General features: G+C 36.7%; 2 protein-coding genes across 3 annotated transcripts; one reads left to right on the top strand and one right to left on the bottom strand.

The window, feature by feature from the left end:
- Positions 1 to 618: 618 nt before the first annotated feature.
- Positions 619 to 8,445, top strand: LOC130662321 (uncharacterized). 2 transcript variants are annotated; one of them, XM_057461156.1, is made up of 13 exons: positions 619 to 927; positions 1,601 to 1,651; positions 1,866 to 2,519; positions 2,754 to 2,801; positions 3,181 to 3,234; positions 3,346 to 3,396; positions 3,730 to 3,882; positions 4,091 to 4,390; positions 4,601 to 4,741; positions 6,071 to 6,229; positions 6,630 to 6,863; positions 7,474 to 7,602; positions 8,105 to 8,199. In XM_057461156.1, coding segments are annotated over exons 1-13 (2,004 nt in total). In that variant the 5' UTR covers positions 619 to 926; the 3' UTR covers positions 8,134 to 8,199. The 2 variants fall into 2 exon arrangements, with proteins under 2 accessions (XP_057317139.1, XP_057317138.1); XM_057461155.1 differs by lacking the exon at positions 8,105 to 8,199 and adding an exon at positions 8,210 to 8,445 and having other exon boundaries at positions 622 to 927.
- A 141-nt stretch (positions 8,446 to 8,586) lies between these two features.
- On the bottom strand, positions 8,587 to 15,542 carry LOC130612100 (uncharacterized). The gene is made up of 8 exons (XM_057433391.1): positions 15,099 to 15,542; positions 12,741 to 14,906; positions 12,546 to 12,662; positions 12,278 to 12,378; positions 11,880 to 12,054; positions 11,532 to 11,585; positions 10,711 to 11,025; positions 8,587 to 10,607 (listed from the first exon to the last, which is right to left on the bottom strand). Exons 1-8 carry the CDS (start codon positions 15,127 to 15,129, stop codon positions 9,505 to 9,507), a joined length of 4,062 nt encoding a protein of 1,353 aa, XP_057289374.1. The 5' UTR covers positions 15,130 to 15,542; the 3' UTR covers positions 8,587 to 9,504.
- Between the last annotated feature and the right edge of the window lie 384 nt (positions 15,543 to 15,926).

Genomic DNA, 15,926 nt, shown 5'->3' with positions numbered 1-15,926 from the left:
TAACTTACGATCATTTTTTGTGATATGTTGATAAAAGCATTCTGAACGAGATCTACAGAACGCTCAGTCTACGTCCAGTATATGATATAAGTCCTTCTTCTGCTAGGATTTCTTATGAGCTGATAGACTTATGTAAATTGTGAATCTTTTTCTTGTTGCAATTTCTTAATTTACAATGACCTAAAAATTATTGAAATTTTAGTATTCTCCTTAAATTTTCATATTCTCCTTAAATTCTCATATTCTCCTTAAATTCTCATATTCTCCCTAAATTCTCATATTCTCCTTAAATCTTCATATTCTCCTTAACTTCTCCTAACTTTTCTCAACTTTTAGTTCTCCATCATTCATTTTTAATGGAGTTTATGAAGTGCACTGTGAAAATCTGTTAAGAAATACAACAAAGCAACCTCAATCCTAAAGCTTCTTCTAGTGACATAAATCTGATAGCAACCTCGATCCCAGGACCTGTTGTCTTTTTTGCATATCGGACGGACAGACGAGCATGGCCTGGTGGAGGCTGGTCAAAATTGTTGCCATAAAAATTTCTTTTTTTCTCTGATGCAAAACATGTATGCACAGTGACAGTCAAATTTTTGTTTACAGTTAGTTTTAACGTGACTATTTCACAGACCGAGTGACGTATTATGTTTGGCATAATTAGGTGGAAAGTCTCAACCAATCACGTCGCGGAATAAAACCAGCCTCCTCCATGACCTTTTTCGGCAGACCTATCAATAAGCGAAGCGTTGATGAGAGACAATTCCCTGGGGACTAGGTTAATCAGATAGGAAAGAGGCACTGGGAACAATGAGTTTGGTCAAAAAAGATTCATGCAAATCAGACGGGCAACGTAATTGTTCTTAATGTTATTTTATTCAGTTCTAAAAAAATATGCGAAGAAGATGAACTAAATATTCGAAAGAAGTACGTACCAATTTTTATAAAACCTTGTCTTGAATTTTTACGGAACATGATGTAGTTCATATACCTTAATATAACTAAAGTCTAAAAAAATGACTAAATTTGGGCTAAATTTACAGAATTTTAATTAAATGTTGTTGTTTTTGTGAAACTGGAAGTCACTTTAAGTGTTTCTCAGTAATATCGTTATTCGCATGGTTGATTTCATTTCCTCTATGTTGTGAAAAGTGACCGAATCGAGCTAGTCACAATTTTCCTTGCCAATATTTTTTAAGCGCCGCTCAATGGGGAAGGAGGGTCGTTTTAAAAAGTCTTGCCAGTAACTCCAAACTTCTAAGGTAAATTAACCACAATCAAAAGGCGAAAAATAAGACCTGGGAACGAAATTAGGAGTTTTGGTTTTATTATTGTTAAAAGAAGGGGCGTTCTTTGGATGTCGTGAGCTCAATAGTTGAAATGAATAGTTAGTTGAAAAAAAAATTCACAAACTTTCTTCGAAGGTGGCAGTTATCAAAAACTCGTTAGACAACTTGGAAAGAACCAGCAAATTTTTTTTAAACAAATTTTAAATTATCGATACGCAAAAAAGGCCTAAAAACAATCTCAAGGCTTTACACCTGGATTACACTTCGCGGTTTCGAAAAAAAACTTAATAAAGAAAATAATATTTCTTTAGTGGTGGCTGTAAAATCGTTAATTGTGCTTCTGCTGCTCTCGACAGTTGTCAGTAAGTAATTTGTTTTTCACGAAAAAGTTTATTCTCAGTTTTCAGATAAACATCACTTATATTATGTACTTTCACCTCTCACATTCATCTCCACTCTATTAGTTTTAGATAGGCGTGTCGTGTCGTGTTAGATTATCGTTTTTCAGAGAACGTAACGTTAGACGATCGTATTCTCAGTTCAGTTAAGGCTTGGATTATCAAATTTTACTTTTAGCTACTGTGTACGCAGCTTCTGCTTCAAAATTTTTTGACAGAGACGATATTCAACGGAGAAGCCGTATTGCTCGTTACCATAAACAAAATGACATTAAACGGACTTTAACGCCAAACACTCCGGACGTACCTGATACTATACCTTTGACACCTGATATGAATGTACTGACACCGGACACTCCAGATACACCGGACACAAAAATGAAAATTCCGGAAACTCGAGATACCCCTAGTAGTAAAGGATTTAGTGTTCTATCCGGAGATGGATCCGGTGAGAGTGGTGAGTCCGGTTATTCTGAAGCTGAATCCGGTAAACACATTCCAATACTGCGGTTAGCAGCTCCATTTGCAACCGTTAATTCAAGTCAAGGATCATTTAACGTCCTATGGAAGCCAACAGATGTTCATAAAGCCAATATTAGTATAAAAGCTGCAGATTTTTTAACAGAAACTGCTGCTGTTGATATGCCGAAAATTAAAGCCAATGACAAACTGATAGCGGAGGGGTCTGAAAGCAATGAATACACGACTCACTTAAACAACCTCAAAGCTAGCGCTTCGCTTACCAACAACACAGAAGATATGAATTCACTACTAGAAGACAACGTAATGAGTAGTTTCTTAGATTTATATGGTAGATCCCATATCCCTGATGGTAGGTTGATGTAATTCCAATTTTCAGAATTTTCAGAATAGACCAGAAGCCATTAAAGTCGGTTCTTATATTTTAGAATTTTTTTAGACGTACAGTCTGTGTTAATATTTAGTTAGAAGCTTAACAGTAGTTCAAACTTAGTCTTTCTTCGCCGCCCTCACACGCCATTATCATACATTCATCAACAATTCCTATTTCCTAAGCGCCAATCGAGTCTATTTTTTCTTTTTTCAGGTTACGCAAAACATAAATTTTTGCACCGGAGAAGCAAGCTTCGAAAGGGTACTTCTTATTTTTTTGACACTTGTGTAAGCTGAAAAATATTTTTAATAAAGGGCGTAAAAATTCGAATTAGCGCCCATATGTGCTTTAAAGTTCAATAAACGCGCCCTTTTCTTATAAATGTTCTCCTTTTCGTACTCCTTCTCATAAAGAAATTTTTCGGTGTAAATACTGCTGCTGTGAGCAAATAATTCTGTGTATACCTAGTCTGAAATATGTAAGAAAAATTTTAGAAGCCCTTGTCGAGTAGCGCCCGTATAAAAAATCAACAGAATTATGCCCAGGCCGCCAACTACGAAACATAACGTTGTGTGCATGCTTATGTCAAACTACGCAGCAAAAATTTGATAGATATCAAATGTGTGTATATTGCTACTAGAAAAATTCATAAAAGCAAGACCAGATACACTTGGAGACAGCTACAAAAAGCAAGGTAGATTCAATTTTGTGTAGATTTTATCGGTTGCCGGAATTTTCCCATGGGTTTCAAGAATTGTTATTTAATATGAGATTAAATGCAATTAATAACAATTAATTATTTCAGGTTTAGAGGTCCCATACGATGATAAAGAAGCTTTAGGAGGGGAGCCTATAGGTACGTAGAATGATTATATTTACATTTGGTAGCGTCACTTTTGTTTTTTATCAATGTAACGAACCGCCTCACTGTAAGGCTAAATTGACATCTTATTTAGCGAGATGTTACGATAAAAAAGGCGGTACTTCGTTAATCAAAAGCTCAATTATAATCATTACTTATTTATGTTACAACCCCCATCTGGTGTTCTAAGCGAAGTGGAATAAAATAAAAAGCCGAAACAACTCAACAGTCTCTTACAAAAGTATTATTTTATCGAAGTAGAAATACATCCGACTGGCGATTTTTTAGTCATTTTTGTTATTTCAAAAAACCTTAATATCATTCCAGGCAACGTTGGACCTGATAACGGGTTGGAAGGTTTGGGAAGTGACATGCAAGGTTTTCCAGCAGGTATGGGTGCAGGCGCAGAACCGTTGGGGGCGTACGATCAAAGAAATGGTCCACCAAATTATCAGAGAGAAGAAGAAACGCCCGAAGAAGGTATTTTCATTTTTAAACTTAATGAATGTTTATAATTGAAACCCCCGTTTTTGTTTCAGTCATCTTTTAAAACAATAGGTACAGTATTAGAGCTGTTGATTTAACCTCGTCCTAAGTTCCCTTCTTGCTTCCGATATCATTAGTTTAGAAGATCTTTGGGAACGAGGTTGATTTCATTTAAACTAAAAATCTCGTTCTTCTTTTATAGGAGGACCGGGATTTGGTGGACCAGTTGGCTTTTCGAAGGATCCCTCTGAACGGTTTTCACAGGGTAGTGATTCCCAAGCCGGAGATTTCTTTGAAAGTCGACAACCAGTTGACATGGATAATTCCCCAAGAAATGGGTTTAGAGGGATGCCTTCCTTTGAACAGTCACATGAAGCTGTCGTCAGTATGGGACCTCCACCGATGAGTGGGTTCATGAACCCACCAGCAGCAATGGCAGAATCGATGTCAAACAATCTTCAAGCAATGGACAAAGCGAATATTCAAGGAGATAATGAAATTGGTACACAAAAACCGTTTCTTTTTCTTGTCTAATTTATAGAATGATTCATTTGCAGTCAGCGATCCCATAGCGTTTTTTATTTGTTGTTAGAAAGGGTGGACAAACTGCGTCTTGTTGCTGAAAAAATTAGATGCGCAATTATGCATGTTTTAATCTTAGAGGGCTGGGAAGTAAGTTGCAGGTGTAATTTAAATTGTATTTTGTTTTCAGCACAATTGGTGCGTGGTCGAGGGGGACAAAATTTTCAACAAGATGCTCCTCTTGATCCGTCTGTCCCTTCCAGTAGCGAAGCTGGGTTAATGGATAAACAGAATTTTGAACAAGGCTCCGAAGAATATAGAAATTTTAAAAGTAAGTAATAAAAATTGATCATAAAGATAATTAACTGAGTATAAAACTTTTGTTATTCGTTCATGTTTTGACGTAAAACAAATAGTCGTCGACATGATGCGATATTTTTTGTCGACTTGACCCTCTTTTTTTCAATTGACGTGTCGGGAAACTTGACTTGTTTGTGAAGACGACATAACGTACGGATAACCAATGCATGTTGACGACGCACTGAAAACAGACGAAGAAGACGACATATGTTTTGTTTACACGAAGACAGCTGATCACGTGATTCTGTTGTAGATGATGAAACCGCAAACACATTTGAAGATATGTCTGCCCCTCAAAGCGTGATGATGGGTAATAAAAGAGTACTTGGGAAGCAAAAACACAAATCAAGAAAAACGAAAACATCTCATCATCGTTAATAAAGTGGCTGAAGCACCAACAATTGGATATTTCTAGTTGAGAATGATAGAACTCATAATATTAGACACCTTGGCTATGAATCAATAGTAGTTGAATGTTGGTCGCACTTCCACGTGTAGTTAAAGCATTATTTACACGCAGTTCAATTTCATGATTAGAGAGTTTCACATCTTTTTATAACAAATCGTTTTTGTGATGATCATGTGACACTGTAAATAGATGTAACAATAGAATACATAAATGCTATCCAAACGTTTCCGTGATGTCTTTTTCTACCATTTTAAACCATGGAAAATAAACAACCTAGGATAGCCTGTACAAGACATGAGATTTACCCGAAATGAGATTCAAACCACAATAAAATTCACAATAACTTTGTACACATGCGCAATAGCTTCACACACATGCGCAATAGCTACATTTTTGGCAAATCGTGTTTAATAAATCTTTATGTAAAGGCTGCCTAAAAATGACGCGGGAAATGAAATCGGGCGACGCAAACAGAAATCAACATCTCTCGGATGTTTCTTAAACTGACTTTTTCTTTCTGTTTTTCTTAATTTGCACAAGTTTCCCAGTTTTTGCAAGTTGAGGATAAAGAGAGTCTGCTGTATATTGATTAGTTTAAAAAAAGTTGGTAAGTTTTTTAAGACTAAATGTTAATGGTCGCTATTTGTCTTTTAAAATAAGAACAGAAGGTCCTCATATGAATATATCTTTGCGAGCCCTCTCTAAGTTTCACTTCGTTCTTTTTACTTCTTCCATGCAAAGAAAACAACACCACTCATCAAAACATGAATAAATAAACTTAATATTGTCCATTATGTGATTAATTATGTGTGAGAGAAACCGTAAAAACAAAATGATTTTTAATCAATTTTTATTAGCATTTAATTTTGGTTATTTTACTGCTTTTAAAAGAATCGTCACCATATTATGGTCTGGAGAATGGTTTACACGCTGACTTATCTGATGCCGAGCAAACTAAAGGTGAAGAAAAGAAACACGAAGGCCAGGTAGAAAAAGATGAGGCGAACTTTTGGAAGAAATATGGAGATGTACATTTTGATGATATCTCAGGTTAGATTTTTATACTTAGTTTAGTAGTTATCTCCATCCTCCTTCCAAAAGCATTTTGATTTTGCTGGATAATGTACCTCATTTTAGAACCCCCTTCTATGACCTGCTCTATGGGTAGGATTTATGACATAAGTTTCAAATTAGGGGTTAGGGGAGGGAAGGATTGGAGCCTCTATATACGGGCTATTTTATTCATTTCCAAATATATTTTTTATTACTTACCAGTTGCTTAGTAGCTGTCTAATTATGGTCGGCGTGATTGTGATCAAAGAAATAAGTATTTTCACATTATTTCTAAACCATGTGTGACCATGGGTATTGTATCTCTATGGTTCCATGACTTGACAGAAGGAGTCGAATTTTACTTTAAAAACTTCCCTATTTCTTTGTTTTTGTTTAGCTGTCGAACAGCGACTTGATCGAGACAATTACAAAGATATTGATCGTTACAATGAAGAGGATATGGCGAAATATAGAGCGAATAGATTTGTGGGGATTGGCCCTAACAGATTTTACACACGTCATATGAGTGAAGCAGATGAAAACATAGGTAGAAGAGAAGAGGAGAATTATTTTGGCACAACAATAACTGATCGAGAAAATCAGCATCATGAGAACGGAATGGAGGAAAATGGTAAGATTATATAAGTTTTACTATCTTCTATATTGCAGACCAGATCAGTAAAACCAAGAATCGTACATTTGATTTATTTCATTAAATAATAACACGTGATTTTTGTAACACTGTTTTTATTGTCCATATTGCTTATTTTCAAAACAACACGTGAACCAAATATCAATAGTTACCTATATAATCACTGAGTAATTACCGTGGGATTATCAGGCCCTTATCTTGGATGCTTCTTAAATACCCACTCGTACTGGCGCGTGGCCTTGTGGTTATGGAGTTCGCTTCGTAATCACAAGGTCCGTGGTTCGGTCCACAGCGCGGGCATGTTTAGCAAGTGCCTTTGCCACAGCTACGGGTCAACCCATACCATGTGAGGGAAATTGGGTAGGTATTGCCGGTGTATACTTAATGTATACATTCAGAACACAGGACCCACATTGATAACAGTGTTTCCAACACTGAAGTGGCTATCCTGTATAAATATTCGGAATAATAATAAGCGATAAATTAAAGGAAAGAGAGCTGGAAATAAAGTTTGTACATTTTTTTACCAATCAGTGTGTTACAATTTACCAATTACCAAAATTACAATTACCAATCAAAATGTTTTTAGGTGACAGCTACCCAGACCGACAGTCTCAAAACGTTATGCGCTTTATTGGTCAACCTGTCAACCGTCAATGGAGTGACAACGAAGACAAAAGTAAAGTGAATGACATGATAGGGAACAGTATGACAAGAGGTAAAAACGTCCGCACAATCTTTCTATCGTGGATTTTCAAAATGTATTTTAACTTAACTCTTAACTCAGACACTTTGTTTTCTTTTCCTATACTACGCTCTCTCTAAAAAATCTTTATGAAGCAATATATTAATCGATCTCACTTCGATTATATTCACAAAACGAAATCTTGACATTACGCGTTGCGAGATTTATTTGTAGCGCGGAAGCCATCATGAGCTCGTCACCAGACCTTTTTTACACTCTGGGTACGCAGTTGACATCACATTAATTTCTCCATTAACCAAACTCGTTCCCAGGAACTTCCTCTGCCGCGAGAAAGAGAGAAAAGAGTTGCTTATTTATGTATCGAAAAATAAAAATTTTAAAGAAATATATTTTTTGCCTTGTACTTTAATTTTTTTTAAAAATTTTTTACATTCATCGACATTCATAGACATCTCCGCCACACGCCCTCTAACAACGCCATATCAAAATTGTGTCCTTTATTTTTTTATTTTAGCGGAACAGGAGAACATTAGGTTTTCTTAGATCATTGCACATGCATGAGCATCGGCTTCAGTTTCTTCGTTTAAAATATTATTGTCCCCCTTTGTATATTTCAAAGGTTCGTCACGCGATCCAAATTATCAAATGACAGCTTACAGTTCAAAGATGCTAAATATGGCGCAAGTCGCATTGGAAAAAAGGGAAGCTATAAATAGAAACACTTACAAAGATGAAGATCGAAACGGTTTATTTCAATATTATTATTGAGGTTTTAAAAGTTTGTATATAAATATGCTTGTTGTAAATATAAATGGAGAATTAGAATTTTTAAACATATCAAAGAATATCTCACAATGTGGTTTTAAGTATCTACCGTTAATGGTTTATTTAGTATTCAGTCGGAGCCCCCTACCTCCTTTCCTCACATCGAACAAAGGAATATGTGGAACATACTTCTGTTATTCCAAAATCAGAGGGGTTCTTATTGGTTGGTAAAAGAGGCTTACTATGGCGAGTTGAGACGCGAGCGACAAAAGAACAGTTCAAGTCATATCGAGTTTTTTCTCAAAATACAACAATAACCTTTCCCTAATTCTATTCCTCTCCCGCATCAAAAATAACACTTTATTCCAAATTTTGAAACAAAGCAATACAATTGTATAACAATACAATTACTGACGTAATAACAAAAAAGCTAAGAATAAAAGAATCTCGTTTTAATTCTACGCAACTAGATGTCCTTACAAATAAAGCTACGTCGTGTCATGCCTATAAAATCGTCAGAAATAAAAATGATTTGTTAATTAAAATTCATCTTTAAAATTTCATCTTTACGTATATGTGAAATATTATACGTGTGTTTAACCAACTTGGAATCCAGCCCTAAGTGCACTTAAAGTACTGTGGATATGAAAGGAGACTGACGACTAAACTAAAAGTACTAGAACATGAAAGTCAGCAAATTTCGGGAAAATGAAGAAAACAAACAAGGGTTAGAAGAAACCTGATTATGCATAAGAAATAGCATTGTATAAAGCAAGATTGATTTTAGGCAGTATCTTCTGCTACATTTATAGCATTGGTACTTAACAAAATTAGAACATTTTATTTTAAAAATGTCAGGGTAAATTTGATCGATCTCTAGTGGCAAATTTACTTTTGCTATATGAAATTAATAATGCAAAAGGAGTTCTAATGTCAAACATAGTTTTTACACACAATATTGTGAGATACAAACAATACAGCACTCATCCCATACAGATATACACACTTACACACAGACAGAACATTTTTTAACAAATTCACTAAAGTCATTTTTGCGCGCATCTTTAGAAAGTTTACGATGGAGATCTGGCGGTTCTTCGAACTGTGACGTTGTTGTTCGAGCATAACTCACTGATTTGTGCTTGTTTTTTATTGAGTTTTTAGGTCAGTTTTAATGTTTGTTTTTTTGCTAGCCTCGTCATTAGCATTGACATCAACTGTGGATTCTGCTGAACTTATATCCTTTAAAGTCACATATGCTTTGTTATGGTCGCCAGTAACAGGCGACGAAGTGTCTTTTTTGACACCAACTTTATAACTATCTCCACCGGTGGGTCCTTCGTAGCCAATTTTTGCATATGCATCGTCAGCATCTACGTTGTGCTTCTTCTTGTGATGTTTTTTCTTATGTTTTGTTACACCAGCTGTGTTGAGTAAACTTATTAAATCGTTATTCTCGTTGCTTTCCGTTTCGTTTGCGATATTTTCTTGATCATTGTCTGGCACATCGAGTGTTGGAACTTCACTCGGAGTTAAGGAGCTTGCTCCAGTGACCAGAGATGTTAAAGACGATGTTTTATCAACCCCACTTGATTTAGAATCAGCGCTAACAGGCTCTGCTTTTATCGTTGCTGCTGCCGGTTCTTCAGTCGATGGTTGCTTCACAAAATTAGATGTTCCCTGAACAGCCTTTGCGAGGTTGTTGAAAGCCACATTGGACGCACCCTGCTTAAGCATGTTGTTTAACAGACCCAACAACTGAGCTGATTGTACCGGCTTGTCACTTGCATGACCCAAACCCAAAATATTCTCTACTGTGGCTTGCTCATTATCTTCTTTTTGTACTGGCTTTTGATTAATTTTCGTGGCTGCTACAGCATCATCCAGCATTTGCTTTAAGTAGCTTTGCTGAAGGAAATTTAACTGTTGAAGACGCTGAAATTGTGGCGCTGCATGGATATTGTAACTTGCCGCTCTGCTCCCCATCTGTTGTATTGCTTTGGTAACCTCCGCCGCACCGTTTGGTGTTTCAGCTTGCCTTGGTGGTTCTTTATCTTTAGCCGTAGGTGGTTCTTTATCTTTAGCCGAGGCTGTTTCGTGGCTGTCACGTGATGCAACTAGTGAGGCTTCTTTTGCACGCTCCATTTTTAGTTCCTCCTTTAATTCTTGTATTTGTAATGACGCGGGAACACTTAAATTCATAGCTTTATACGCCATGATGGCTTGTTGCAAAGGCGCTAACTTGCTAGGTCCTAAATACGAAATATATCTCAAATAGATTTTGTAAATGTAGTTTGTTTTTGTCGTTGGTAAAGATATGTTGGACATATTTTTTTAATTATAAACTCATTGTACCTGCATCAGCTAGACTCTCATTACTAGCCAACCCAATGCTCCCACTTGTTTCAGGACCACCTCTTTGTGCTGGTATTTTCGGAGGAATGCCAGTCCAATCGGGCTTCTCGGGCTTTTCGGGTTTCTTTTCGGGTTTTTTTTCTTCCTTTTCATCCTTCTTGTCATCATCTTTTTTGGGAGGTGGTTTTGATTCTTCTTTAGCCTCAACCAACGGCCCACCTTTTTCTTCCCCTTTACCGTCATCTTTACCACCCATTTCCATTGACCCTCCACCCACATGTTCTTCTTCTGCAGTGTTATCAGGATGATTCTCAACTAGGCAAAAAATATTTATCAGTATTATCATTCAAATTTTATCAGAAGACAGTTTGGTAAGTTACATTATCAGAAATTCTTTTCCCCATTGTTGGGTAAAGAAATGTAGTGTTGGACGTATACTTAAATAATTGCAGAGGGTCGAAATTATTTATATACCTATATGTGCAACATTGGTTTTCTTTACCCGATGTTGGGAAAAGGAACCCTTGAAAGGTCTCCTACTAAACTACTATGATTAAACTTTGAATAACATGAACACTGATGGGCACTCCGATTATTTTTTTAATATGTACCAGAAGTGAAATATGCTAACGAAAATGTATTTTGCAAAAAATATGCTCGTAAATCTAAAAACAAACTATTTCTAACTGTCTCGTTGTCTATTATATTTCTACCTATAATCTCTTCTATACTTTTCAGCATTTAAATTCTAACCTACATAATGAACTTTCTTGAAACATGTCCATGCGTTTCATGCTCGTAAATACTAACAAGAACCATACCTGGAACGTGGTATGGTATACGAGCATTATCCCATGGATTCTTGTAGGAGTAGACTATGAAATGGAAAAGTTAGGAGTCAAATAAATGCCTCGATTTCTGTAATTTCTCATGGTGAAAAATAAAAAAAAAAAAATTAAAACGCGCCCGATACTATTTCTTTCTCTCCATTCATTCGTCAGGTGAACGAATAGATTTGTGCAGGGGTAGCTTTGCAGCTAACGCCAATTTGACATTTAGCGCACACTTTCCAATTTGTGAAACACCCGTAAAAGGTTAGCAATTTGTTTCTTGTAAACATATCTATTTTTCGCGCAAAGGTTGTGAGTAGAACATGTCAAACCACTTACTGTCGTATCCAGAATGATAATGTGGATGCCCATGGTGATGTAGCAGGTTTTCATCAAGTCGATCCATCAGATTTCCATGTGTACCTCTCATGTCTTCTTCTAATTTGTGATATTTTAACATGAGAGCATCAATATGATCATGATATTGCTCAGGTGACATTTCATGATGGTGATCCTGATAGAAGACATGTCGAGAAGTTTAAAGGTGATGTGAGTTACTATCCTAATGTTTTCATAAAAATGTTACGAAAAGGCTTTTTGCCGTTGTTTTTTTATGCAACTAAAAATGACGATGATCACAAAAAAGAAACTTTAAATGTTTCTAACACATCATCGTATATCATTTATTATGATGTCAATCAACACTACAAGAAGAAAAAAAATGTAATAAAACTCACATTGACAGGAACTATATGACCATGTCCTTCATCAGGTGCACCATGAAATTCATTTGCATACTGTCCAACATCGTGGTGCTCCATGAACGGCGGGCCCATACCTATACAAAATTGCATTTTGTACGTCTATTACGAGACCAAAAGACAAAGGATTTCCCATTAGCGTTGTACCGAACAGAAATTTGAATGTGCAGAGGAATTATTGCTGTAGGTAATGTTAGCGTCGGTTGTAAATTCACTCTATTAATAGAAAGGTTGTAATACTTACCGTGATGTCCATGGTGACCGTGATGCCCATTCATTTCCATTCCAATACCCATCGTTTGCAAGCTAGAATCGATCGACGTGTCATCTTGAATATCTTGGATAGCATTCGAATGACCTTCTAAAAGCAGAAGACAAAAAATCATAATTACAAATATTTTTATATTTTTTTTATTTTTTTATCAGACTAAATGTATACCATGTACTACTGCTGAACCAATACCACCACTCCAATGGGAAAATCCATGATACCTGCCATGCATGGGCATTGAAAATCCTCCATGCTCGGACCCTGCAAATCCATCCAATGTTTCTGAAGGCAACAGGGTTCCTAGGTCGTTATGACCATAGTATCCAACATGTGCCCCCCTTCCATGTTCACCGTCATAGTCATGGTCCCAGATGGCACCGATCAGACCTGCAGTATCATGGTCTGAGGATGATCCTGAGCTTGATAATGAATGCATTGCATTATCGTTTCCCATGTGACCTTCTGCAAGACCACCAAATATACCATGACCAACAGCGTTTCCACCATCCATGCCATGATCACCTTCCATAGTATGGTCCATATAACCCTCCATTCCATGTCCACCACTAAATGCCTCCATGTGCCCTCCCTCTACAAAACCATTCATATTACCTCCTCCACCTCCTCCTGCAAAGGCAGGGCCATGACCATGAAATCCGTGGGCAGCAGGAAATAGAGGAGCATAATGAGAACTATGATGAATGTATTCACCCTCCAAGGAACGTGATGGACCAAGACCTGCTCCGCTGTAGTACCCATTTCCAGGAGAATGCATATTGTTCCATTCCTTGTGGATACCATCGCTTTCATCTTGATGGCCTACTGTCATTAAATGAGGGCCACCACCTCCTACACGATTGTTATAATCGTTTCCAACATTATCTTCTAGAAAACCATGTTGAGGCCATGTAGAATGTGTCCATCTTTTGTTACTGTTCTTAGATAACTTAGCCACTTGGTTTTTTCTTGCCACTGGTAATATTTTAGCTAAGTTCGATCTTTTATTATGGTGACTTTTTCCTTTCATCTCTTTGGCACGTACTTTATGAACCTGATGTTTCTTTGCATGTGATCTTCGTGATGCTTCTTTCTCTTTTAGATTTTCTTCTTCACTAGGCTTTCCTTTATGGTGTTGTACAAAAATCGTGTGCTGATCAACAGGTTCTTTTCCCTGACCATCTGGAGTACGAGTATCACCAGTTTCACCTTGAAATGTCGCGTCATTATTTATCACTTTTTCAGAAATTTGTTTAGAATTTGGATTAGGAATTATGGGATGTTCGTCGTCAGCATTCGTTGTCATGTCAGAGTCTTGTGTTTGTTGCAAATGTTCTGATATTTCTTTCACACCTGAATGACTGTTTACTCCAACACCTGTTAATGCCAACGGAGTGTTACCTGTCACAGCGACATCGCTATCTCCACCAGTAAGAATTTCTGACAAAGGTGAACCGTTGCTATCCCGCAAAGACGGGTCAATTGCACCCTCCTGCATCATTTCATCTGTTGTCGATGGCACTCCCGCATCAAGAAGTCCACCTGGCATTAGTACTTCCGGGATGTGACTACCAACTTCTGAAAATTCTGATTTTTTTTCAAACGGATGTTTGACCTTTTTGTGTTTCTTGTGTTTTTTTATTACCGACCGCTTTGCGTAGCGTTTATCACTTTCGTCACTAATAGTCTTATCTTGATCTCTGTCTTGCTCAAACGATTCATGATGATGATTTATAAACCTTTCTGGAGGGGATTCATCGTTTTCATTCTCTCTAAAATTCTGTTCCTGTCGATCGTCTGTTTGATCATTAACATGATGACGTCTTTTCTCTTCGTCAAATCTATCGTCTTCTTGAAAACGATGTCTGTCGCGATCTCTCAACTCTTCGTCAGATTCCATTTGGTGACGGAACATAAAACGTCGCGAATGTAGTGGGCTATCCTCTATGTCGTGATCATGTAGATGTTTTGCCATATTACGCTCTATGGGAGCAGTATGAATAATTGGTTTTGAAACAAAATGTGCCAGTCTATCTTGTGGACTGGCTACTGCAATTTTATCTGCGTCTGGATCTTTTCCAATGTATGTTTCTGCTACAGGTCCTTCGTCTTTTACAGTTCGCACACGAGGTCTTTCGGGAACTGGGTTTAATATATCATTTGGATCAATCCCTCCTAAGTCCATGCGCTTACTGCCTCTAGAATCATCATGCAGCAGTTGATCGAAAGCGTCTTTCTGCTGTTTGTTGTTAAAGAATGGTCCACTCCATTTATCTATTGTCACTGCGTCATCAATGTATTGACGTTTTATGACCTTTGTATATGCTTGCAAGGTGCCTGATAATATAATAAGCATTTTATGAATACTTCTGAATACTGATAATGGAGTAGGTTAACATTACATAAAAGAAGACACTGTCAAATAGGTAAGGATCAGTATTGAAAAACAGCAAATGTTCAAAAACACATACAGAATTAACGATCGATGTCTTTATCGTTGCTAAAGAGGAATACTATGTAAACACTTACACGAAAGAAATAATATTGTTGCAAGTTTCATCGTTATTTCATGTTTAGCATCTCCTAAAATTGATCAAAATATGTGTCATTGCTACATGTTTGGGCGTAATAAAAAGATGGGCGTTGCAGGTGAGGAACAATAAGAAACAGTGTGAGAGAGAACTCCATTTGAACACTGCGCAAAATGATCACATAGACTCAAAATTATCCATGTTACAAAAGTGTCTTGTTATTATAGAGGGGTAAATAATAGACTACAGTGATGTATATATTGTAACGGTATATGTCTGCGTCAAGTCTTACCAAAGCTAAACTTTCTTGGATAACCTTCTTTCTGTTTGCGCAACTTTGTAAACAATTTTTTACAGTTCTATTTCGCAGATTATTCACAGCAGTGCTATCAAATTTTACTCCACAGGAAATTGAGTATACCTGTAAATTAATTACACACATGCCCATCGTTTGCTCACTGCTGCTCAACGAAACAGTCGAACCAACATACTCACTGTGAGTGAACAATAATTAAGAATGAACAAAAGAGTAATAACTTGTTGGTTCTTGTTTGTTTTTAATGTGCCTATTTACTCGAATGAACACGAGGATCATCTCCGTTTGAATTTAAAACATACTATCTGAGAACAACCTCTCCCTATTATTTATTTTAAACAGTATACAGGTCAGGCCGCAGCAACCCCCAAAGAAGGAGAAAAAGGAAGCTTTGGATAACAAAAAGAAAACATTACTGCTTTTCTTTTCACAAGCAACAAACTAAGTTTAAAAATGAAAGAAACCTTGACCATCCTGCATTTTGTTAAGATAATACATATATTGACTGGC

The sequence above is a fragment of the Hydractinia symbiolongicarpus genome, chromosome 10, assembly GCF_029227915.1.
Source record: "Hydractinia symbiolongicarpus strain clone_291-10 chromosome 10, HSymV2.1, whole genome shotgun sequence".
Taxonomy (NCBI): domain Eukaryota; kingdom Metazoa; phylum Cnidaria; class Hydrozoa; order Anthoathecata; family Hydractiniidae; genus Hydractinia; species Hydractinia symbiolongicarpus.
Note: the sequence above shows the minus strand (reverse complement) of the source record. Positions and strands in the feature narration are given on the sequence as shown.

Bases quoted from the DNA above. Each gene is read 5' to 3' on its own strand.
- LOC130662321 (XM_057461155.1), top strand. The intron at 3,235-3,345 runs GTAGATTCAATT...TAATTATTTCAG, and splicing joins AGACAGCTACAAAAAGCAAG to GTTTAGAGGTCCCATACGAT. The intron at 3,397-3,729 runs GTACGTAGAATG...ATATCATTCCAG, and splicing joins TTTAGGAGGGGAGCCTATAG to GCAACGTTGGACCTGATAAC.
- LOC130612100 (XM_057433391.1), bottom strand. From the start codon at position 15,129: ATGAAACTTGCAACAATATTATTTCTTTCGT. The intron at 12,663-12,740 runs GTATACATTTAG...TTCTGCTTTTAG, and splicing joins TGGTTCAGCAGTAGTACATG to AAGGTCATTCGAATGCTATC. The intron at 12,055-12,277 runs GTGAGTTTTATT...GTCTTCTATCAG, and splicing joins GTCATATAGTTCCTGTCAAT to GATCACCATCATGAAATGTC.